This window comes from Cryptomeria japonica, chromosome 1, assembly GCF_030272615.1.
Source record: "Cryptomeria japonica chromosome 1, Sugi_1.0, whole genome shotgun sequence".
NCBI classification, from domain to species: domain Eukaryota; kingdom Viridiplantae; phylum Streptophyta; class Pinopsida; order Cupressales; family Cupressaceae; genus Cryptomeria; species Cryptomeria japonica.
The window spans coordinates 235,007,606-235,033,242 of NC_081405.1; the positions used below are offsets into that span (position 1 = coordinate 235,007,606).

General features: G+C 35.3%; 1 protein-coding gene across 1 annotated transcript; it reads left to right on the forward strand.

Moving 5' to 3' along the window:
• The first annotated feature begins 8,992 nt into the window (after window positions 1-8,992).
• Window positions 8,993-12,543, forward strand: LOC131042253 (protein SODIUM POTASSIUM ROOT DEFECTIVE 2). The gene is made up of 5 exons (XM_057975591.2): window positions 8,993-9,405; window positions 9,970-10,082; window positions 10,170-10,655; window positions 11,920-11,995; window positions 12,132-12,543. The coding sequence occupies exons 3-5, from the start codon at window positions 10,188-10,190 to the stop codon at window positions 12,266-12,268; spliced, it is 681 nt and encodes a 226-aa protein (XP_057831574.1). The 5' UTR covers window positions 8,993-9,405; window positions 9,970-10,082; window positions 10,170-10,187; the 3' UTR covers window positions 12,269-12,543.
• The last annotated feature ends 13,094 nt before the right edge of the window (window positions 12,544-25,637 follow it).

Consider the following 25,637-nt stretch of genomic DNA (forward strand, 5'->3'; position numbering starts at 1 on the left):
TCATAGGAAGCATGAAGTTTTAGTGATGAATCTCAGCATGGAGTTGAGGAGTTAGATTCTTAGCGTGCTTCCTTTGGATGCTTGGTACTAAGAGGTCAGTGCGGAGGTTGCTTCAAGGAGAGCTCTTGATGGGATATTTTCAGGCTACTCATTGGAGTCAAATGGTCTTCTATGCCATTTTGGATGCATATATGTTTCACATTCAGATGGACTTTGTGTTTTGATTTTGTTAGAGGCACATTGTGCATCTTACTTAGCACATCCAGGTGTTAAGAAGATGCATGTAGATCTATGACAGTTGTACCATTGGGTCGGTATGAGGTGAGATATAGTAGATTTTGTGTCTCAATGTTTGAAGTGTTAGTGAGTGAAGGCAAAACATTAGCATCCTACAGGTTTGTTGCAGTCGAACTTGGTTCCAAATTAGAAATGAGATATCATATCGATGGATGTTATTATTCAATTGCCTATGTCTTCTCATCATCATGATGTTGTCATGGTCATTGTTGATAGGTTGACCAAGGTCACACACTTCTCTTCGATCCAATCTTCCTACACAACAATGATAGTGGCACGGATTTTTATGGAGGATATAGTGAGATTGCATGGTATTCCTCATCAGATTATATTAGATTGTGATCCAGTGTTCACTTCGGCTTTGCCGAATTATCTTCAACACAATTTGGGAGCCCAGTTGAACTTCAATTCAATGTATCATCCAGAGACAGATGGGCAAACTGAGAGAGTTAATCAGGTGTTAGAGGATATGATTCGGATGTATGTCATGGATCAACAAACTCACTGGGAGGACTACCTACATTTGGTGGAGTATTCCTATAATATTGGTTACCATAGTTCAATTAGCATGTCTCCTTTTTAGGCTTTGTATGGGCGACCATGTCTTATGCCTTTAAGTTAGGATCGTTTGGAGGATAGAGTGTTATTGGGATTAGAGATATTGTAGGATATGGAGCAATAGGTGACTCGTGTTCAAGAGCATTTGACGACAACGCAGGATAGGAAAAAGAAATATGCAGATGCTCATCATTTAGTTCTACAGTTTTCAGTGGGTGACAAGGTGTTTCTAAGGGTTTGTCCATGAAAGAGTCCTATCCATTATGGAAAAGGCTCTAAGTTGGCACCTCATTTTGCTGGACCATTTGAGGTTTTGGAGAGGATTGGTCCTGTGGCTTATCACCTTGCCTTGCCACCCAGCTTGTCCCATCCATGATGTGTTTCATGTATCAGTTTTGAGGCCATATTTTTCCAATGTGACCCATGTTTTGAATTGGAATGCCTTGCAGCTAGAGGATGGGTAGCTTCATTTGGATCCCATGTACATTCTATAGCATCGATAATTGACCCTCAGGGGTTGTGACATAGAGCAGGTAAGGGTCTAATGGGACCCAAATGATGATTTTTGGTGACTTGGGAGGATGCACCGTGGATGAGAGAGCTTCACCCCTATTTGTTCTCAGGCTTCCAAGAGTAAGCCTAGGCAAAGGAGGGGAGGATGTAGTGTCCCTCCCTGATTCATCCTTCTTTTGTGCATCGATAGACTTGCTTAGACTCTTTGATGGTGTTTTGATTGATACTTATGGCTTTATTTATATTTCAGATGCTCATTGATGATGCTAGACATTTTATATTGGTATTTGATACATTATATGGATGATGATATATCTTGGATTATTATGATGGATGGAGTCACATTTGATGATCTATATGCACTCATTATTCATGGATGGATTATATTGCTTACGATGATATGATGACATCTTGCTAGTGCTAGTTCCCCATTTCATGATTATATTGGATGAGTAGATGCTATGGTTGTCATGATTGCTTGCTATTGTATTCATGATAGACATGACGTCATATCACTCATTACGAGCATGCTATGATGTTGTGATTCTCCACTTGTCTGATTATTTATGATATATGCAATGTATATGTTGTCTTGTGGATATTGGTGGATGTAGGATTGTAGGTACAAGACATTGACTCCACTTGGTCTCACAGATCTAATCGTGTCTTTATCCCAATGGCAAGTTGATCAAATGTGACATGAGTTCCTTCTACACACTCTAGGCTTAAGTTGATACCCTTGTCAGTTAGTGTCTTATGGTATGTTGTCCAACCCTATGTCAGGTTGCCTTGTGAGTTGTGATTATTTATTAATTAATTAATAATTGATTCATCTAGTTTATTAATATTAAAATTAATTTAGTATATGGTTTTGATATTTAATTATCATTGGCTAATTTATTGTTGAGGATTATTATTTATTAATGTTATTTTGATTAATGTTTATTAAGATTTTGATTTATTGGATTTATTATTTATTTATTTATTTATTGTTTAATTGTTGTTGATTTTATATTAATGGTTTTGTGGCCTTATATTTAATTAGGTATTTATATTTAGTATACTCATGGTTTATTTTATTAATGGGCAATTCTTATTATTTAATCTCTTTTTATCCCTTTGAGTTATTTATTTACTATTTACTCTACCTACCCTATTTTATGATTGGTTATGAGATTTAGAAGATTTAAATCATATTATTTTATATTATTCTTCCTCGAATTTAGGAATGGTTGGTAAGAAATATTATATTTTTTATTATTTTTTATTGGCTAGATTTGAGCTATAGTTTTTTATTAATTTTTATAAATTGCATTTTTTGAGCATCGGTGGGGGTTCGCTTGCTAAAAATATTTTCATTGTCTAAGCAATTTGGATATTTTATTTGAAGCTTATTTTGGATTTGGAGTTGGAGCTTGGATTTGGATTGCGATTCATCAAATCTCATTGACCATTTCTTCTATTACTAGGTTGGGGGTTTTATCCTTCTTTGTATTTGTTTTGAAAAGATTGCCTATGAAAAGATTATCTACGGGGAGAAAATTTGGAGATTTGCTATATGGTTAGATAAAAATAAAATGTGTATATGAGATCTTGGGATACAAGTATTTTATATAGTTTTGATTTAATATGGGAAGCGGGGATTGATTTTGTGATTGTCGTGAATGGTTGTACCCATTTTCTATGCATAGTCGTGGTTGGCCTTATGTTCTTGATTGGACTGGGACTTCATGTCTAAGTCTGGTTAGTCTATTTTACTTTGGTGAGAGGTTTTGTTTCTTATGAAGTTTTCCATGCCTTTTTCTGTTGTTGGGAGATGCTTGCTATGTCTTGAGAAGCATTTGCTTTACCTTGGTTTTATTGTTTATGTAATGGTGTAATGCCTTGAAATACTTTACGTGTTGTGCCCATTTTGGGCTAGTTTTCGCATCATTTGGTCTACTTGTGTATTTTCTAAGTGTTATTGTGATTTTCATTTCCATTTTCTGAGACTTTTATGTCTCTGTTTTGTCTGACCGGGTAGATGCACTACCTTGTATCTTGCATGCACTATCGAGCTAGGTATATGTGTTGTTTCTTGGTGTAAATGCACTACAAAAAGTATTATATGCGTTGCAGAAAGTATTATATGCATTGCAAAAATTCTTATATGCACTGAACTATCAGGTAAATGCATTGTCAATATGAATGTATGGGCTAAAGTATTTGGTGTATGCATTGTCTTAGTCTGTATATGCGCTACACTGCCCTGGTCACTATTTATGGTTTATTTTGGCTTTCTAAGCCTATCTTTTGAATCTGTGCTTTACTCTAGAGGTTGTTTTCAGTATTTTTATGTTGTTTCAGATTTGTATTTGTGATCAAAAGTGGATTTATTGTGCATTTATTGGCATTTTATGGCTCCAGCAAGATGGATCGTGCTTTGTTGTGATTATTGATTGTTATGAGGCTCTTAGTGCATTATGTGTTTTGGCTATTGTTTCATATTGAATTATATATGGATGTTATTATGTGGATTAGAATGAGCCTCCTTGTTGTGGTATTGTTGTTACCCTAAGGTCTTGGAACATGATTAGGGGGAGTGCGATCTCATGAGTTGGCTGAGTTCATGTGAGAATAGGCCACCAAGAGGTTCCTTGTAAGGATGCTTGTGGGTCTAGACTTCCAAGTTCTCATTGAAAGTTTTCTTGTTTAAATTAATAATTAATTAGATGGGTTGGGTATTTAGGATTCATCTAAAAAAGATAATAAATTGGTGTTGGGCCCCATCTCATGCCTAGAGTGCTGGTATAGCTTAGGTTTGGATTTGGGAAGACCATGAGGATGGCAAACTGTACTCCCTTGATTCTCACATAGGTTGAGTTGGTTTTGCATTTCTATCAAGGGTGTGGATCTCCCTTCTTTGTGAGGGTAGCATGTGATGAAACTCTTCCCTACATGTGTCCTTGTTCCTTATGCCATGTTTTGTGGGTTAGCCTCTAGGAGTTTTATGCTTTTGATTTAGCCTCGTGATGTGGTTTGGATTATTTGTGTATGTGTGGTTTTTCAGTTGTGGTGGTTGTATTGTTGATCTCCATTGGTTGTTAGGTGTCAGTCTAGGTCTAGAGTGTGTGTGGGACCTTGTGTCATTCTCCGTAGCACAGGGGGTGGTTCCGCATGGTCAGGTGGTTTGATGCCTTTTTCCATTGAGATTTTCTTCGTTGAATTCTCATGTGTGTGGATGTGAATTCTTAATCTCTTATGCTTATGATTGGATTCTTGGAGCAAATCGTTGTATACTTTTTAAAGTATAAGCCAATGTTGTAATATGATTCATGTGACATTTATAATAGTAGGATTCATGAGATAGTTGTATTTATAAATTCGACACTATGTATCTTGATGTGAAATGGCATTGTAATCTTGTATAAAGATGGCTGGATAATTCTTAGTAGAATATGACATGTAATGAGGTGATTACCCTTAATATTAGCGATTATGGTATGTGTTAAGTAATGGAAGGCATGCTCTTAATGATCTCATCTTATGGTTATGGTTTATGCATTTGGTATTATGTTGGGATGTATGGTTATTGATGGAAATGTACTAGATATGTTATAAGTGAGGTTAGTTATGGATTAATGATGTCGTAGTGAAAGATGTAAATGAGGGGATTAGGAATATTTAGAATTGTTTACTTGTAAGATGAATCTAAAGGGGAATAAAGGGTAATTGGAGTATAATGAAATGAGCTCATGATAGCTTAATTAATGGATAATTCCTTATATTGTAGGAAGGAATAATTGTTAGGAATGATTGTTAGAATTAATAAAGACATTGGAATGTGATGGTATTCAATGATGTTAGTTATGTTCATGTGCTTAGAGTTATATTAAGTAATGGCATTGAGATACCCTAGAGAATATTAAACAATGAGATGTTATCATTTCCACTTGTGTATTATATTCTTATGATCATGCTTCATGTAGATTTTGTGCATAGTTAGTGGATGTCTAAGTAAATGTAAATGATTATTGAGTTATATGTGTTGCATTGGTTAATGTTTTTTTTTTTAAATTATCTCTATTTATTAGTTAGTTGGTTAATTTCTATAGGGTATTTTGGTGGGCATTACATATGAGATTTCAAGTGTGTTATATTAGAGAGTATTTGTCAAAATTGTGGATGAGGTAATCAATCAACTAATAAAATACATAATGTTTGGAAATCAAGTATATGGGCACACTGACTAGATATGAATAGTACTCTATCTTTTATTACAAAGATACCCAGGTCAATTTTATGCCATCGAATCAGAAGTTTTAGCTTCTATTCAAGCCCAACCTTCATTAAGACCATCTAGGCACTTGAAAACTTTGACATTATAACATTGGACATAAATTGTCAAATTTTAAAACAAAGTATGAATCAAGATAGAATATTGAAAAGCTTGCAAACAAGACACAATGTAAAATTGTTGATATGCCCAAACCAATATATGGAAACTTGAATGATTCAAATTGAAACGTTCATTCTTTTATTATCGAGAAAATTAATCTTATATTTTTGTATTTCCTTACAAAAAGTCAATTGTTTATATGAAAAATCTACTTAACGCCAACTCCTCTTAAAAAATAAACTATGTTATCAATTCACAAATAGATAACCTGATAGGTTACCAAAATATTCAAACCTAAGCCCAAAATAAAACAAAATTATTATTCCTTCAACTAATTTGAGTAGATATAAACATTAAAAATCACACGAACAAATGAAGAGGTCATGAATCCTAACAATAACCCTATTTGCAAACAATAAAATTTTGAAAACCATTTGTAATTTGCAAGAAAGTAATGAATTAATAGTATTAGTGGCCAACAATAAACCTTTAGAATCCCATTTCCATAACAAATTCAAAGAATTGTAAACTTAAATTGATAACTTAGGTGGTAAGTCACAATGATTCCCAAAAAAAAGATTTCAATTCCCTATAATATTGTATGTGTTTATGAACTCAAAAATTGGTAGTGTTCATAAACACACATGTGCATATTTTCTATGTAGAGTTAGAGAAACAAGAACCCTAACACATTCAACTTTGAAGAGAACCACAAACCATAAAACCTATTATAACATTAATTAAAGAAGCACCCAAAAAACAACAAAGCCTTCAAGTTATATGGAATACAACAAAGGCAAACAAACATATATAAATCATAAATCAAAGAAGCACCTAGAACTTGTTGTTGGCATTTTTGATGATTATGTTGTGATTGTCATTGATAGACACACACTTGCTATGAGATCACTTTTTGAATGTATGAGTTATGCTCAACCGTTATTTGTTCCAAACCGGTATTATATTGTAGTCTTTAGACTATCGGTGTTATGCAGAAAGTGTTTACCGATCTCAAGCGGTATGAAGACCCAAGCGGCATGAAGAGCTCAAGCGGTTCGAGGATCTCAAGTGGAGCGGAGCAAAGGAACTAAAAGCGGCAGTTATTATTTTCCTAGTCTTCATTTCTGTCAACTAGTAATCTGTTTAATAATTGAACCGGTATTAATTTGAGTTACCAACCGGTAACCAGTAAAGTTGTATAAACTGGTAATACTCTGTGATGAGTTACCAACTGGTATTTTTGTGATGAGTTACCATCCACCGACTCTTTGACAATGATTTTGTGTCGTGTTACCAAATGTGTCTAGATGCAATGAACCTAGGAACTTGCAATGTAATCCTATTGGATTGACATGAAATCAGATTCCTTTTTAAGGACATCATGTCTGGGGTTTTAGTGGTTGTAAGGGTTTTAGGTGATTGATGAGGTTTTTGCACGTGCGATCACAGAAGAAGAATAGGTCTGTGTGAAGAAACAGAGTGTGGAGTTTGTGAAGACTGAAGTAATGCTGGAATGCATTAACAATGAGCTATCAAGGATCTCACCAAGCATACTGTGCTAGTTTTTAGATCACTCACTTGTTGATTACTCACATCTTCAACAAGGCTGAAACCCTTAACCGGGTAGGCTTGGCAAAGCCTGTGTAAATCCTCTAACAAGGTGATTCACAACTGTGGATCTGAAATCCTCTCACAAAGTAGTCTTTAATTGGACTTATCTCCTAACAAAAATTGAGATTCCTAATAGGATTTGTTCTGGTAAAGAACATTGTATGACCTTAATCGGTCTAGTTACTATTCTGTAGATAGTTACTTGTGAGTTTCATCTCACCGTGGTTTTTCCCATTTGGGTTTCCATGCCAAAATTTCTTGTGTTATGGTGATTGTGCTTCTGTGGGTGAATGCCTTATTTGTTGTTTGGTTTGCATTTGTGTTAACCGGTTTGTTAGTAAAACTGTTATACCGGTTTACTGCTAAACTGTTTAAGTGTTTGAGTTCAGTATTTTTTGGTATACTAATTCACCCCCCCTCTTAGTATTCATCACTTGTTGCCTTAGTGAGGTTATAAAACCTCATCTGGGTTAAATAACGCTCCATGGGAACTTGGTGAATGCAACAATAGACTGCAATCGAATCCATCACGTGAAACCTTAAAACAACGTTAGAATAGAAGAAGCATTCAACAAGGCCAAACAACTTTACAAAGAAATACATAACATTGTCATTCAATGTTCAAGCAGAGAACTGTGGGTATTTACTTTGATGACTTCATTCCTATGAAGAGGAGGAAGTAGCATTGAGATTTCATTGTCCAACACTATGAAGTTGAGCATGTATTGGTGCCTAATCAAACAAACACAAACTAGAATTTAAACATGTATTGATGCTATCAAAACGAACGCTTGAGAAGATGTGTAGTAGAAATTAGAGTTGATGAGCAAGATATGTGAGGTTGTGAAGCATTCAATGCTTACATGCGTTGAAAGTTGGCACCATAAAGCTTTAGTATAGGAAAAGGGACACATAGTTAATGTGGGTGATCAAGAAGCAAAGAGTAGACAACTTGCAGTAAATGAGAGGAAGTGGACGTTGTGGGTGATGAACTCCCCGATCTTCATGTGACACTGCAAACATGTACTTGTGATGTGCAATGCAATGCTAAGGGGTGCACCCGACTCAAGAATGGTCAACCATCCAAACAACGTTTTTGGTAGTTCGACCAATGGGTATACTACACATGGCAAATTGCATCCACAGAGACAAAACTACATATTTTGAATCGACCATTCACTCTTAGACATGGTGATGTACTTTATAAATTTTTGGCCTAAAGGACACTCCACGTGGATCCTCAGATACCCCACTCCTCTATAAGCCTTTCTCCCCTCGTTTCCTTTTCTTCAAACCATGTAGGCTACGACTATCTAAACATGGTGACTTTCATGTAAGGATCATATTTTTAATTAATTGAAAATTTAAAAAGTTATATTCTAATTTTTCAATTAATTAATAAATACGATCAAAAGTATGCATTCTCATCCTACATGGACAATTCATCCAAACAGCTCCATGTGACCACTCTCACCTGCCTGCTGAACCGGATTCTTGCCACATAGGACGTGTGCCCCTTAGCCGCGTGTCACGGAATCCAACCGCGTACTTTAAAAAGTAAAGTGAACATCTACACAGGTACATCTCTTTTTTTTATTCCGAGTTGCCAACAGTTTTACTTCGCTGTCAAACTGTCTATCACCCTTCTTCTCACTCTCAAAAGTTAATTCTGCCATGGACAAACATGTAATTTTTTTCACAGAACGGATTTCACTGTTACTGCGACGTAAAATGTTCCGTCTGTACTTTGACGAAGAAGAAAGCTCTAGTGGACACTCAGAATAAAAGGATGCCGTGAAGGAGCGGCAGAGGACTGATTTGAGGAAAGCAAAAAATGAAATTCCCCAGAATTTGCAGAGAGTGATACTCTGTGATGTTAATCGCTTGCTTTTTCTTTTTCTGATACTTGCTTTGCCATATCACGTGTTCATCAATCATCCTTTATTTTCCTGTATTCTCCAATACAATTTCCCTCACTCATCCAATGCACAAGCCTGTGTTGCGCAAGCGAGTGGAGCAACATTAGCTGGGAAAAATTTCCTGTTTAAGTGTTGTAATTCTTCTCTTATTTTTTGGTTTAGCTCTGATTTATGTGATTTTGTGACGAATTGTAAAAATTTCTTGTTTTAGTATTGTGTTTCTTCTCTTATTTTTTGGTGTAGCTCTGGTTTAAGTGATTTTGTGATCAATTTACAGTTAATAGTAGAACCTCATACTTAACAGTGTTCAAGCTTTGCTATTACAAATTATGTGTAGGAAGTTAATACCTTGTGTTTAATTAATAACAAGGTTTCAAGGTAAGGAAATAATGGTGGATCACGGATTGTAATTGGAAATTTGTACAAATTAAACAAGTTTTTTCAGAAGATTTTCACATAATTCTCATGGTCTATGAATACTTTGTGTTCATTGGTTCTACAGCTATTCAGTGTGGAAATTTCTGTCTATCTTTGACCTCATTTTGAAGCGCCTTGTATTCTCAGCTCAGACAGTTAGGCAAGAGATCGTTCAGATAGTTGCTTTAAACAGAAAGATTCTGTTCTTGTTAAGGAAAATAATAGAAAATTTTAATCAATTTTACCGTTATTTCATTGTTGTTTTGTTTTTTTCAGGTCTGGAATTCCTTCAGTGTAGCATGCTCTTGGGAAAATCGCTCGCTCCAAGTGTGTCCATCTTGTACATCGGCGTACAATTTCCAATAGTCTCTCTTTCGCTTTCCTTTCAGGTGCTTTTGGTTTCACTTTAGTTGAAAATAAATCATTGTAGCTTCTCTAAATATTTTCTGATGCAAGTTCTGTTTTTTGTTGAGCAGATTTGGGGAAGTTGAAGAATGAAGGCAATAGACATTTTCTGCGCGTCTCCTGCGTCGACGGCAATATGCCTGAGCCTGGACCAGCGCTCTCTTGTAAGGCAGGGGAGCCGCATACTTGAGCAGTCACACTTGCTGGAGAGGCAGGGCAGCAAAGTTTTTGAGGCCAGCAATACGACTCTGGAGCCAGGCAGGAAGAGCAAATCAGAGAGAGCGAGAAGAAGCACAGACCGTCGTCGAAGCCATAGTATTACCAATGATAATGCGGATCAGACTACCAAAGAGCAGCCGCTGGAACAGAAGCCCAGGAGATCCAGGCATCGCAGTAGCGTGAACTCGCTAAGCCGCTTCAGTTGCAGTGCTATTGATCAATCTGCCATCATTCCCTTCAAGCAGCCACCGGCCTCAAAGCCTGTGAAAGCTCCTGTCTTCCTTAGTGATCCGCCTACCTCTTCCTCTTCGCTGTCCTCTTCTCCAGGAGTCACCGAGGTATATTATATTTACCATATTTATACTCTCTGCTTCATTTAAATTCAAGATTTCTTTGATTGTCTTAATTTATCTGTGAAGAGTCTTCCTCTTGCCTTTCCGTTTGGCCAGATTGGCAAACAGCCTCATTCCTTAGCATATCTGATTCAGTGGTAATTTTATGCCTTACATTAAAAACTGGTATATAACTCTCATATTTGTATTGACAAAAAGGTTATGTTTTTAACTGTTAAACCATTTAATGTTTAAGACTTACAGGAAACTTGGTGGAACTTCTTTTTTCAAGAACCAAGGTGTGAAAGAAATCTATTCTGCCAGATTTGTTAGGGCCCGATCAGTGTTCTTGAACCCTCTGTGGTTTGCTTAATCTAAGCCTGTTGATCTTCCATGCCTACTGATAAGCCTATTTGCCAGACAATTTTGGAAAAGAAAAGTGTACTAATGGATTAAGAAATTCATCTCACATTTCTTTTCATTTCAGATTATTTCTCTGTAATTGTGCCTGATGTTTTACATGTTTTGCTTGAATTAAATTATGTGTCAAGTATTTGTGAATTGTGACAGATATGTTTATCGCAACATATCTGTTTAAAGAATTTATGGTGTAAGTTATGTTAACTGCTAAATCATTATAATTCTATGTTACACTTTGGTTCACCTGCAACTGCAACTAAAATGGCAGACCGAGTAGAGAGTACTTTTTTACAGGGAAGATCATAAAAAGAAAATTGCAGGTGGGCTACCTATTCAAATGCTGACCATTTCTTAAGCACTCCCCAGAAGGTCAGCACTTGACTGGTAGCTCGTCTGCCATTTTTTTTTCCCTAATTGCTAAACTGGTGACTTTACGTAGAGCTCCTTTCTAGTATAACTCACAACTACAACAATGTCGAAACGATCATGTAATTTTCTGTATACGTGATTCCATAATCATCTTAATTAGGTTAAATCGCAGAGTAAAAATCTTAGTACAGATTTCTCTATATTTAATTCCATAGTCATCTTAATAAGGCCAAGTAGTACTTCAAAATTTCTCATATTGTTTTCTGTATATATAATTATATTGACGTCTGAGTCAGGACAAATTGATTTTTGAGATTTGTGTGTGAGATCTATTAAAGTGTTTCCTCAGAAATAAATTCCCTGTCTTGTTTCATTGTCATGGGAACAAGATTTAGAAAGATTCCCTTGAATTTCTGAGTCAAAAACTCCCCATTTGCCTGCTGAATCCACGGAGCTTGTTTTCTTGTACTTTCCCTTGCAGGTGGTTGTGCTCAGGGTGTCCCTACATTGCCAGGGATGTGCAGGAAAAGTTAAAAAACACATTGCAAAGATGGAAGGTGAGAACATGATTCTCGTATTGAAATTTGTAATTTCCACAATCCCAATACAAAAGAAAAATATATCCTTCATTTAACTTGTGATATAAAATTAGTATATCATAGAGTTTGAATAATGGGTTTGTATACATGGCAGGTGTGACATCGTTCAACGTAGATCTTCCAAAGCAGAAGGTTACAGTGGTAGGAAATGTAACCCCAGTAGGAGTCCTGGAAAGCATTTCAAGGGTAAAAAATGCAGAGCTCTGGCCTAGCACCCAGAACAACAACTGAGAGACTAATGATCAAGGTCTATCATCGCCATCATCACCACCACCATTATAGCCATCTCAATAAACTCTGTATAATACTAAAGGTACTAGGTGATCAGCTTAGATAGATATAATATAATCATGGAGTTTCTGTTTACCTATCTATCTATCTATCTATCAAAAGATGCCTCTATGCACAGTAAATATTGAACAGTTTCTTGTCTCTTCATAAATACCCCAGGGGGCTTCCAAGTCTGTATCATACAGCAGTATCTTAAGTACAAGGAAATTGGTAAAGCATGGAGTTTTCAATGTATGTTGAATATACATCCTAAAAACTATTTTTGGTATGTGTGATAGAGAATCTAAGGCTATTTATTCAGAGATCTTTAAAAAAACAATCTCATTTGGGCTTTTTCTCTTTCACTTGTTTTTCTCTGTAATTGTGGCAATTGTGGTTTCATACAAGAATGTCTCATGAGTGGAAAAATTAAAAAAACAAAAACTTTTGGGCGTTCAAAGAAAAGAATACCCAATTCCTCATTCTGAGTCTCAGTGAATATGTGCGAACAGATTTGCAGGAAAGAGACTGTATAAAAGACAATACTATGTTGAAAAACATCAGCGAAGAATTTTATTCTATAAATTTCAAGAGTAACGACCTTTCTTAATGACCAAAATGGTAAAAGTATTTTTTCTTTATTTGCGAATAATATAACTATTCAATACTTTTAAATGTGAATGGAGATGATTATGGAATAGTAAACTTTCCTGCTTGAAAATAACAGATTCCAATATCAAATCTTAACATTCTAAAGAGTCAATAAGAACATGAACTGGTTCATGTTTAAGCAGGACAGAGAATAACAGGAGGACAATGACAGTGATTTGGTTATTATTGCATGAAATATCTCTCTTTATTGAAGACCATCTAATTGTCCAGATCAAGGATGGGCCAATACCATGATTTCATTTTATCCTTCCTTACACTAATCAGGAAAAAATATCAATGATTTTCCACAGTCAAAGAGCATCACTATTTTTGTCTCCATTCTGTCTTTTCCTTATTAAAGGAAAAGCAATTTGACTCTTTGAGGAGGGCTAAGTATTTTCAAAAAGTAACAGAAGTTTCTTTAACTTTAATCCCCTTTTGGGCCATGTGGTTCGTTTTTCAAATGCCACATAAATCTCGCGCCTCTCCATGAAACCTCAAAAGGTTCAATTATTGTCCTTTAAACTTTTGGCGGTTGTCTTTCGGCCAATGCATTTTTCGTATAGTCCAAAACAGCTTATTTGTTTTCATTGTCCAGATCAAAAAATCAATGCAAGGGTGGAGAACTATGAGATTTTTACGTAGAGCATTCCAGTAAGGAGACCGTACCCACCCAAAAACCTTTTAAAGTATTTCTCTCGTTTGCCTTTAGCACGCTTCATTCTCTTTGTTTTCTGTCATTTCCCTAACATACAAGACACTGACTATTTCAAGATGCATATTACCTCTTTTGTAGAAGTGTATGGGTAAAGAAACCAGATACATAATTGCTTAAAGCATTAAACAATCAATTTAGATAAGAGAGCTTAGATTGATATCAAACGTAGATTTGGAGATGGAAAAATGATAATGATGATGTTGAGAATTAGGGTTTGCTCTGATGGATATTTTAGAAAATGGAAATTAATTGAACTTTGTTTTGATTCATCTATGTTAGAGTGAATCTAAATTTGACTGTACGAATCCAAATTGTAAGTCATGAGATTGATCTAAGAAACATTGGTTGTTGGAAGTCACATGCGTCAAATTTTTATATCCAAATGTTTTGTAAGGGTTGATGGTGTTTAGGAAGACCTTTTGGGGATTTTTTAAATTTGAGGGTCATTTTCTTTGAGTAATCAAATCTTTAGTCATGACTCAATGACTTTAAAATAAGAATCAAGGACAATAAACAAGTGTGTAATAGAGGTAGGATGACATATGTTGATAAAATATTGTAATAATTTTGCTATGGCACTCTCATAAATGCTTTTTGACCACTCTTTTGATAACTCTCCTAGAACCTTGGTAACTTTCTAGACAATTTCAAAATGAATGAATGGATGTCGAATACAACAACATAGCAAACAAATGTGAACCATGTTGTGTGTTGGAGGAAAGTTGACAATGATTTGAAATGTAAAAGTTCAAGTTTCAAATTCATGATTATAGAAATGACCTATGTCATATTTGTGCCTATAGATCTTATCTAGGGTGACAAATAGGGGATTTGGGGATTAGATTGAATTTATGAGGATGGGTGATAATGGGATCGACATATGTTGATTTTAATAGCTAAATTTATGTAATAATATGTCACTTATTTGCTAGTTATTGCATTTAGGACATTCTAATCAAATTGGGACTAAAAAATAAGTAAAGAGGGGATGTGTATGCAAATTTCATCATCAAATTTTGTCTCCACTTTGATATGCATGTGAATTACTAGGCACATGATGTATGCCAAAGTAAAACAAGTGCTCAACATAGAAATTAAATATTTTTTAGGAACTCAAAAGGATACAAAGATATTTAAAGTATGTGGATAGTTTTTAAAATTCTCCTCACAATGAGCATTCCATTGAAAACCTACATATTAGAAAAAGCAAAAAATGAGTAACATCTATCAAACATTTAATTAGGTGCAAACATGAAAAGGAAATATCCTTGAAAATAGTAAAATTAAAGAGGAAGAGACATTCACAGTGAGTATTCAAAAATTATCCATTAAAAAATCAAATGGCTAGGTAACTTTAGGGAAATGGGGGTCAAAAGAGATCTTAAGTGGTCTTTTTTTTCCTGACATTAATGGAACTTTAGCTTTAACAAATAATTTAAGATGCATATGCTCAAATTTTGAAGATGTAATAAGAATAAGAATACTATTGTGTTTTTTTATCTAGTTTTAAACTACTAATTTTTATAAACATGATAAAGGTTAAGAGTGTCAAACTATGAAAGAACACAAAGTGGTCTTATTCTTGTCACCAATATATAGCATAGCATCAAGCGTGCTCCCCAAGTTTGTTGATTTTTTTAATGTATTCATCAATCTCTTTCGTGGGAAGTTTTTGAGATCATATATTAGGTCAGATATTTGTTTTCTATGTTTAACAAATATATTTATTTTACTAGTTTTTTAAATTAGACACGTCTTGAAAAACATAATACTAAGTGTGCATCCCCCTAATTTTGAGCGAAAAAAGTATTATTTTTGTGTATTTACAATAAAAGTGTAGGATGTGAGAATTCAAAAAAATATCAAATTTGGATGAGCAAAAAAAAAAAAAATAAGAAATATAAGTATTTTGTAAAATATGAAGACACTTCTAAAAGTAATTTTCAAGATCATGGGAAAATTTTTAAAACAATATAGTTATAAAGATAAAATGGGCTTAATGCCATGTTTTTAGGGAATATTGTCTAAAATTACATGAACATAATGAAGATCATGCTCAACATTTGTATTTTTTTTTAAATTCAGATTTGGGTACTCAATATGTAGATCCAACCCTTAGACTTAAAAATTCAAATGTTTTACATATGATAGCCAAGATTTTTGTATGGACTCCACCCTTCAACAAAAATAACACACATACAATAACATTATATATAACCCTAAAACATACACATTAAGACTATATTTGAACAAACAAAAAAAGATTAATTTCTGGTGCAGGAGCACCTAGCACAAGAAGGCCAATTTGAGTTCAACATGGTATAAGCATAAGGTCTTTAGTATGTCTATGTTATTGTCATAAATAAGCTCATGAAAGACCATTATTAATGTAATAATGGTCATATGGATCATTGTGTAGTGTTTTAGGTCCAATAAGGGGTCATGTTGTTACTGATTGTCAAGATTGTCATTGTGGTGAAAATGTGTATTAAGGTGTTCAATGAAGACTCCAATCATGTATGAGGGCCTATTGAACCTCCTTAATCATATTTGTAATAGTATAGAGGCATGGTGGACTTAATTTAGGTCCATGACCATTTTTGGTCAAAATTGTCATTATTGACAAAGTTTGTCAAAGCAACTTTGTGGAGCAACATTAGTCATTTGATGCATTTTGTTAAGTGTAAGTTCAAAATATAGTTATAGTCATTGGAAGAGGCTAGAATATCATTTAAATAACCCTACCCTCAACCAAGATGGAGGTTTGATGGTGTATGAAGGCATTGAACAAAAAAAATCAATAGCAATCTTTGAGTTTCCTGCATTTTTTCTCTATTTATTAGATGTTACAATTTGTTTCCTTGTTGTTTTTAATTGTGAAATATTATTCATTACCTTGGGAAAATTATTGAAAATTTTAGGGGGATGAATCCTCTGCATTTTGGTTTTGGTTTCATTTAATTTTATTGTGTCTTGGCAAAGTTACAAAATATTTTTTGTAAAAATTGTCAATACCCTAGATTAGGGTAACCCGAGACAATAAAATGGTGTATTTTTATCATCCCCTCATTAATAACTCATGCCATTGAGTGGGATGAAATTTTTAAACATTCCTTTTGTGTTTATTTTCTTTGTAGGGCTCTATGATGATCATGGCACATGCATAATGTGTTGAAGGGACTAATTTTTGGTGTCTCAGTTTGATAAGACAGTGAGTTGATGGTGTGTTGGAGGTGTGAATGTAGAGGTGGACCTTTAAGATGTTAGGAGAAGGAAGAGAGGGGTGTGTGGATTTTCCATAAACATGCTCCAAGGGTTGGTAACTATTGCACAAACCAAAACATCAAAATATTATGACTATCCTTCATAGTGTTTGTGACTGCTACAATATAACCAGTAAGATAAAACAATCTATTTTGCAAGGTTAAGTAATTGGTTGCTATGTGTAAGGTTTCAGTGGAAGGAGTGGAGAGGTCCTTTACAATCCTTGATAGAGGTTGGAAGACTTGAGAGTATTGTTGAAGCTCTATTGCTGACTGTCCTAATTTCCCTCATTATCACAGTCCTAATTTCAGACCTAATAACCAGTCAGACCCTCATTGCAAATGGTGACGGTTTAGAAGTTCTTCATCATTGTAAACCAAGGGAAAAGTGTGACCATCATGTGTGAGACTCTCTTAAATGAATCTCAAAGAGTTTAGGGCCTAAGGACCTATTGACGTGTATTTTGTACACTGCCTAACATAGAATAAAATACCCAAGGGTACCTTATCCTCTCTTGAATAAAGCCTCTGATTGCTGAAGATATCGTGAAAAAGGATCAATCAGGATGACTCCAAGGTTCTTTGATGTAGGGTCTCTACGTGTGGATAAGCTCGCCGTGGTATGATGTGATTTGCTGGAATCACAAGGGGACTTACATTTGATGATTGAACTTCCGATCTGCTTTGCTGGAACACAGGCTCTAACTAACTTAGATTTGAAAAAATGGAAAAAGGATAAGGGCAAAGAGAAGATCTAATCCTAATACTAAGAATGTAGGAGCAATGATTTGATTTTTGATGAAACTCTAACTAGGTCTTGTTTTGACATCAATGGACCATCTCCACAAGGCTAGTGCGATCTTCTAAGGGAAGCTTTATGATGTTCAAATCATCACCGCAGGCATAGACACCATCAAGTTGATGCATATCAATGAAGAAGCGACAAATTGAAATTGAGCTTAAGCTGAATGATTCCAGTTGACTACACAAGGCAAGTCTGCAATCAACAAACTGCTAGTAGTATGGATATACGAATTCCACCATCGATCAATCACATTTCTTCCATTCATCTAATCATCTACCATCTAGGATTGAAGACTCAACAAGAAACCATGCAAATTGCAAGAAACGACACGCTTCACCATTACTTCAATGAAAATGGAGTTTGTTTACAATCAATGGCAACAATTTCTTGCCTTGTCCTCCTATTCTACTCTAATTGCTATTCTATCAACTTCTAACTACTCTCTATCTACTAACTGCTTTCTATTATTTACAACTCTCTCTCCTTATTTCTAATTAGCCTTTACAAATGAAATGCCTGGGCTTATATAGTGCCCACAATACAATTTGATGGCTTAGATCAATTCAAGATCAATGGCCAAGATTCAACAATGAAAACCCTAATTAGGGTTTGTTACAACCATTACATAACATTTAATGCTTGACCAATGATAAAATTGTATTGCTTGGACACATGTCCCTTCTAGAAAAATCGACCAATGGATAGCTGGGGTAGGTACATCGGAGTTTGTGCCACCTTCCATGAGTTAGGTACATTGAATCTGGACATGCTGAGGTGGACCACACTGACTGGAGGAGTGATGACTAGGATGCCACCTCATCTGACACTTGTAGCTTGCTAGATATTCAATTTGATGTCGTTGAGAGGCTATCTTTAATTAACTCTTGTCCTAACTCCTTTTGTCCTTGATTTGCAAGATGATGATGTACCTCGCCTTGGAATGCTGGATTGAAAGAGGTCGCCCCTGTCCTGGCTTGATCGTCCTGGCGAAGATCGTCCTTGATTCGGCTTGATTTTTCTTGATGAGATCTCCATTTGATGCCTACACAACATTTCAAAATTAGCAACATGATTTTGCAATGAATAACTAGATTAGAGATTAAATTTAGGAAACTTCATAATAAGTCCTTGAGTTATTATTTCCTAAAAAACGATTGAGCTTATTGAAATTCAAAATTTCAAAAATTCAAAATTTAAGGCTATGACGATCAAAATTCAAAATTAAAACAAGGGATCTTGCCATACCTTACTTGAGAGCTTAATTCTAAAATGCAAAATAAAGGAATTTGCCTAGGCAAAAATCAAAATTTGAAGCCTTTGACTTGATCTTGAAGGATAATGAACGTCCTCTTTATTAATTCGCTACCCTTGGGGATATCTTTGATGTGTTCTTCAATGTCCTTGGCAAGTTCGCCTAACTTGAAACTCGAACTCCTTTGATAATGCTTGCACCTTCCCATTGAAATTCGCTCCTCCTCTTGAATGATAATTTCGCACTTCCTTTGTATACTTCAAATCGCATATGAAAGAGGATGCTTGAATAATGATTTAAAAATGAAATAAACACCTCCTTTTATAAGCGCTCACCTCTCACAATTACCTCTAGGCCGACTTTGATAAAATGAGGCAATTAAAACGATTTTAAATAAATAATAATGGCCGACCTTGACAAAATAAACCCGAGCGCTCAACTTGATTTTATAATTAATTAACTTTATGCCTTTATAATTTTTTTTTTTTTTAATTTTTAATAGGCAAAATTAATTAATAAATGTTATGCGTTATTTTTTAAATGCCACTTAATTAAATTTTCAAAACCTATTGAATTTAGCATTTAAAATAAATTCAATTGTTTGTTTTGGAGCCAAAATGGGAAGATGAAAAAAAATACAAACCTCATCGCCCTGGTCCCTGACTGAGGGACAGGAGCGATCCATCATCTTGGTCTTGATTCTTGCAATTTTAACGTTCAAAGTCCTCATCTCCACGTTGAATTTGCCACTTTCGTTGGGTCCTTCGAGCTTGAGTGTCTTGCTTATGTGAACAAATGCCTTTTATGACCATTATCGCCCTGGTCCCTTGGAGAGGGACATGAGCGATCCTAGTGTTTTCTCCTTGACCTTTGTAACTTCGAACTTCAATCTTCATTGTAAAGGATAAACAATGCTATTCTTTCATTCCACGCTTGTCCTACTTGACTTCCACAAGGCGTATGGATGTTTGAAGGATCATTGCCCTGGTCCCTTGGAGAGGGACATGAGCGAACTTGAAGCCCTAGTCAAAATGCGTCATCTTTCAACCTTGGTTCCTCGTTCATTGCCTCTTAAATAATGTCCTTGATCTTGTGTGTCCTTGCATTGTCATGATTTTGAAGGAACATGAGTGTTTTAATAAAAATCACTTTGGTCCTTGTCCAAAGGATAGGAGCGATATAGCCTCTTTGGCTCAATTGATAATCTCTCGACGTTTGAAACCTTTGTATATCATCCCCTTAAGACACCTTAGACCCTTTACCACCTCGCATGATCTTTTCTTAACGTGATTTTTTGAGAGATCTTACCACTATGATAAATATCGCTCTGGTCCCTTGGAGAGGGACAGAAGCGAACTTGAATGTCTTGGACTTGTCCTTGCTTCCATTAATTTGCCACCATTTTCATTGTGTAAAATAAAGTCTTTTTGATCCCCTTGGACACTTGAAACGTGATCAACTTTCAAAATCTAGGCCTTTATGGAAATTTCGCTCTGGTCCCTGCCTGAGGGACAGGAGCGAACTTAGGTATTTAAGTGCAAATCCTTCATTTTGGCGGTCCTTGTAACTTTGTGCTTGATTGAGATGCATCGAAACGCCTTTGCCACCCTTCACCTTGACTTGAAGTGGTCCTGAACTTAAGTGGAAGGCAAGATAATCAAAATTTTGCCCTTGTCCCTTGGTGAGGGACAAGAGCGAATTTGCACTTTCAAGCTCAACTACACTTTGCCATCTTCAAAAATTATCTTCAATGGTCTTGTTGCGCCCCATCTTATTCATCTTTGGCTTGGAAATCATTGTAACTTGGCAAGAAATTTGTCAAAAGTAAAAATCGCTCTGGTCCCTGACTGAGGGACAGGAGCGAACTTGGGCATTTGGGTCCCTTGTTGACGTTTTATAATCTTCAATTTATCTTCAACGGGTTCAATTCACCTCCTTTCTTGCCTTCGAACATAAAACTTGCTTGATCTTTTCCCAGTGCATACCCTATGAAGAATTTCGCTTTGGTCCCTGGGAGAGGGACGGGAGCTACAATAGACTTCGCCCTGGTCCCTGACTGAGGGACAGGAGTGATTTTTGCATTTTGGTTCATTTTTCTTCAGGACGGCACTTCAAGTTATATTCATTTGGTAAAATGCATCTCTTTGGACTTCTTCAAATCATCAAGTCGTTAAAATCCTGCGAGGACAAAGCAATGTCAAACTTTAAGCTCTGGTCCTTCACTGAGGGAGAGGAGCGAAATTTGCTCTCTAGGCCAAATCGTTACAATTTTCATCAAAAAAAGTCTTGGCTAAGGAAGATATCATCTTACTTAATGCTATGAATAAAAGTTAATGTCCAAAAAAGGTCTAAAATTGTGCATATAAATAAAATCGCTCTGGTCCTTCAGGGAGGGACAGGAGCGAAATTTGACTTTTCGAACTCTCTATCAGGACAATTTTTATGGAATATAACATTTAAGTATAAGTGACATTTCCTTCTATGTTTCTTCTTTCTTATACTTATAAGTGACATTTCCTTCTATGTTTCTTCTTTCTTATACTTTAAGTTATATTCCATATATACTTTCAGGATGTTTGAGAGTGGTTTCAGACCTCCAGGAGTTATATTGCAAAATCTAGTTTTTGGAGGTTTTTTCAGTTTCCAGACTTAGTCAAATTTAGGATCAGGACATTCCAGACTCAGCCAAATTTCAGGATCAGGACATCACTCAAGTCGGACTTGCTATCCTATTGATCTCCCCGACAGCACTCAAAATGCAAAGGCTAACTGACAAAACCCTAAAAAACCTAAAGAACAAACCCTAAAAAGCAAAAAACAAGGGTCCCCATTTGCAATGGGGCGATGTGTGAAAACGTCACAACAGGACCTTGGTTGTATCTTTTGCCACCCATTAGTAGACCCTAGTTGCAAGAATTAGATTGGTGTCAAGAGGGTTGTGGGAATCAAAGTCAATTAGGAGTCATTGTTAGTTTTTTATTATTATTTCTATTTGTTCCAAGGGTGTTTCAATGGAAAGTGGAAGTTTTGGAGCCATGAAGTGTTTCTTGTGTCCTTGAAGACTTATGAGAGCCTAGTAGGCTTGCGAAGACTCTTGAGAGATTTGTGAAGAGTCCAAATGGTGAGTTGGTTGGGAATCAACCTTTGATTGAATCTATGCTTTATTAGGGTCTCAAATGTCAATGAAATTGTCCTTGAGTGGAAAATCCCTCTAGAGTATTTGAGTAGGTGAGTTAGGAGAAAGAACTCCCTTGTGAAAGTTTTCCTCAAGCCAAGGAGGATTGTGGGAGTGTATTGAGTTTGTGGTTGGCTTTGCATCAATTTCCTAACAAGAACAAGGAAAGAAGGATCTCATAAGCTAAAAAGGACCATCAAAAAATAACTACCCAAAAAGCACCACCACCCAACTAAAACCATTTTTCACATCCCATACATGTTTAATTACAAAATCCTTTGCCAACACATTTGAACCATAATGCCCACTAATAATTGAAGTATTTTGGACAAGATCAAGTGGTAGAAAAATCAAAACTAGATATATATATATCCTTAAATTGTTTGGACTTATTTAGATACAAGCCACAAATAAGTGGCATAGAGAAATCACTATTCACTTATGTTATTCAATTTTGATGAATAACATCCAACAACATGAGCACCTTTCCAATGGCATGATAGAGAGCTTGGAACCATCTTAAGTTCATCCAAATCATCTTTTGTTGTCATCACTAAACTAAAAAATTCATTTGGCTTAGTTCTTAAAACACATCTCCTTTTTACTCCCCTAGGATCTTCCTCCCTCTTTCCTAGCAACATATCCTTAAATTATGTTGGAAAAAACATATTTGAAAAACACATCCTCCGTTGGGAAAATGGTGTCTCAACCTTGTATTTACATGAGGTTACTATTTATAGTAAGTTTTCATTTGAGCACAAAATAGTGCAAATTCTCCCCAAAGCTTTGGATTGGCTAGATAAGCATGCCGACAAATTCTCATCACAAGATCTTAACTAGTTTTGAAGATATTAAAGTTTTTCATTTTTGAAGGGTGTAATGAAAGGTTTAAATTTAATTTTGAGGACTTTAGACCCTCCAAAACACCCTAAAAAGTGGTCATAACTGATTTAGTTGGTTACGAGGTGATAGAGAACTTAACAAGATTTCCAGTGCATCAAACAGTTTGTCAATCAGACACTCGGTTCACAAGTTATGGCCTCCAGAAGTTTGGACTCCTGAAATAGGAAATATAAAATGCATCAGACACATAAATGAGTTGTAAAAGAGAGGAACACATGTTGATGTGTGTTTTGACATGTCATAGGTCATCTAGATAGGATATAAGGTTGGCTCCACTTTATTGTGTTGTTTTAGTGCATGTGATAGAGGTTGAGTGTACGAGTCTTATGGCTATTGAGTTACCTTAGAATCTCTGATTAATGGTACTCTTGTGAAGATCTTTCTCTACAAGTATGTTGTAATCTATTGTTGATTCTTGAATAATATTTTTGGCGACTTTTGGAGTGTGGGGTTTTTCTCCCGAAAGGGTTTTCCCCATGTAAATCATTGCGTTGTGGTATGCATGTTGTTGTGTCTATTTCTGTTAAGTTTATGTAACTGTTGTAATGAGATCTATAAAAGTTTTTGCATTACCCTCTTCTCAAGGTTAGTGTAGGAAGTTTTTATGATACTTAACTTCCTTACAAGTGGTATCCATGCCCACAAATTCGTATAAATTGGTGCCTTGAGCTAGTGTTCTTTATTTAGTCTTGTTTAGTTTGTAGGGTAATGGAGTGTTGTTGGGTTTACAGATGTCTACAAAGAAGTGTATTTCTTTTGTATTCTTCATTGAATTAGTAATATACTTTCCTATTTTTCTATGGTAGTATTTTTTCTCAAAAGGGTTTCTCCATGTAAATCTGGTGTTTCATGTGCAATGGTTTTCTTGTTCTTGTTTTGATTCTATAATCATTGTTTTAATTGTTAATCTTTAGTTTCAATTTTACAATAACTTTGAGTATAAGTTTATATTGCAAGCTTTCTTCGCCTTGTTATACAACATGTAGGTCTTGATCATGGTATTTGTCTTAAATTAATCTAGCAAGAGTTCGTTATCATACAAGTTTGACTTTGGCTGCTCTAGATATAGAGTTGAGGATGTAAGGAAGTTAAGTAGTGGAACAAATTCCTACACTAACCTTGAGAGGAGGTTAATAAAAAAACTTTTACAAATTGTTACAAAGGTTACAGAAACTTAACAAAAATAGACATAACAACTTGTATACCACAACACAATGATTTGCGTCGGGAAAACCCTTTCGGGAGAAAAACCCCACACTCCAAAAGTCATCCAATATATTATTCAGCAATCAACAACAAAGTACAATATACTTGCAGAGAAATCTCTTCACAAGAGTACCACTAATAAGAGATTCAGAGGTAACTCAATAGCCATAAGAATCTTACACTCAACCTTTATCTCACACACCTCATATATAGGAGATACAATACAAGAAATCGCCAAACAGTATTACAAAACCATGGGTTAAAACCACACAATAAAGTGGAGCCGACCTTATCTCCTACCAAAATGACCTATGATGTGTCAAAACACACATCAACACATGTCCCTCCCTTTTATAGCTCATTTATGTGTTTGATGCATTTTATATTTCCTATTTCAGGAGTACAAACTTCTGAAGACCATAACTTGTGAACCGTGTGTCTGATTGACGAACCGTTTGAAGTGTCAGAAATCTCGCAAAATGCTTTATCACTTCATAAAATGATACATTGTTTATGCCCACTTTTTAGGGAATTTTAGAGCCTCTAAAGTCCTCAAAATTAAATTTAAACCTTTCATCGCACCCCTCCAAAATGAAAACTTTCATATCTTCAAAACTAGTTGTGATCATGCGATGAAACTTTACCAGGATGCTTATCTAGCCAACAAAAAGTTTTGGGCAGAATTTCACACCATTTTGTACTCAAATGAAAACTTACTATAAATAGTAACCTCATGTAAATGCTATGATGAGACACAATTTTTTCCACTACCACTATGCTATCACCAAACAATAGGAAATAGAACCACCTGGAAAAACTCACACCCACCTCCCAGAATAGCCTCTTACAAATTCTCTTATAGCTATCATAAGGCATCTCTCATGCATGTGCACCTATGTAAGTATTATGTCATAGATGTTTTCATAGCAATAATGATTGTCATAACCATCATATATTCTCTTACAACTCTTGAGAAGTATTCAATCATCTCAAAATAGAATATTTCAAGAGGGGTAACCTAGCTATCTTGTCCTTTTCCTAGAGGAAAAATGGTAAAAGTAACTTATCCTTTATATGGTCTCTTTTACCACAGTTGGTTAAACGATTTAACCTTTTATGGGCAAATTACAAATGACATTAGGAAAATAATAAATTAAAATATTCACATGGTTGATGGCACCTAAATCCTAACATTCTCCCACTTGACATCATACATTGTAAATTACCCTATAAAGATACATAATACAAATCAAGTACAATGCTCAAGGCCATGGCCTTCTTGCACCAAGAGAACTTATCCATGGTTACTAACTTCATAAGAGAATCTACAACATTATTCAAAGTGTCAAGTTTTTCA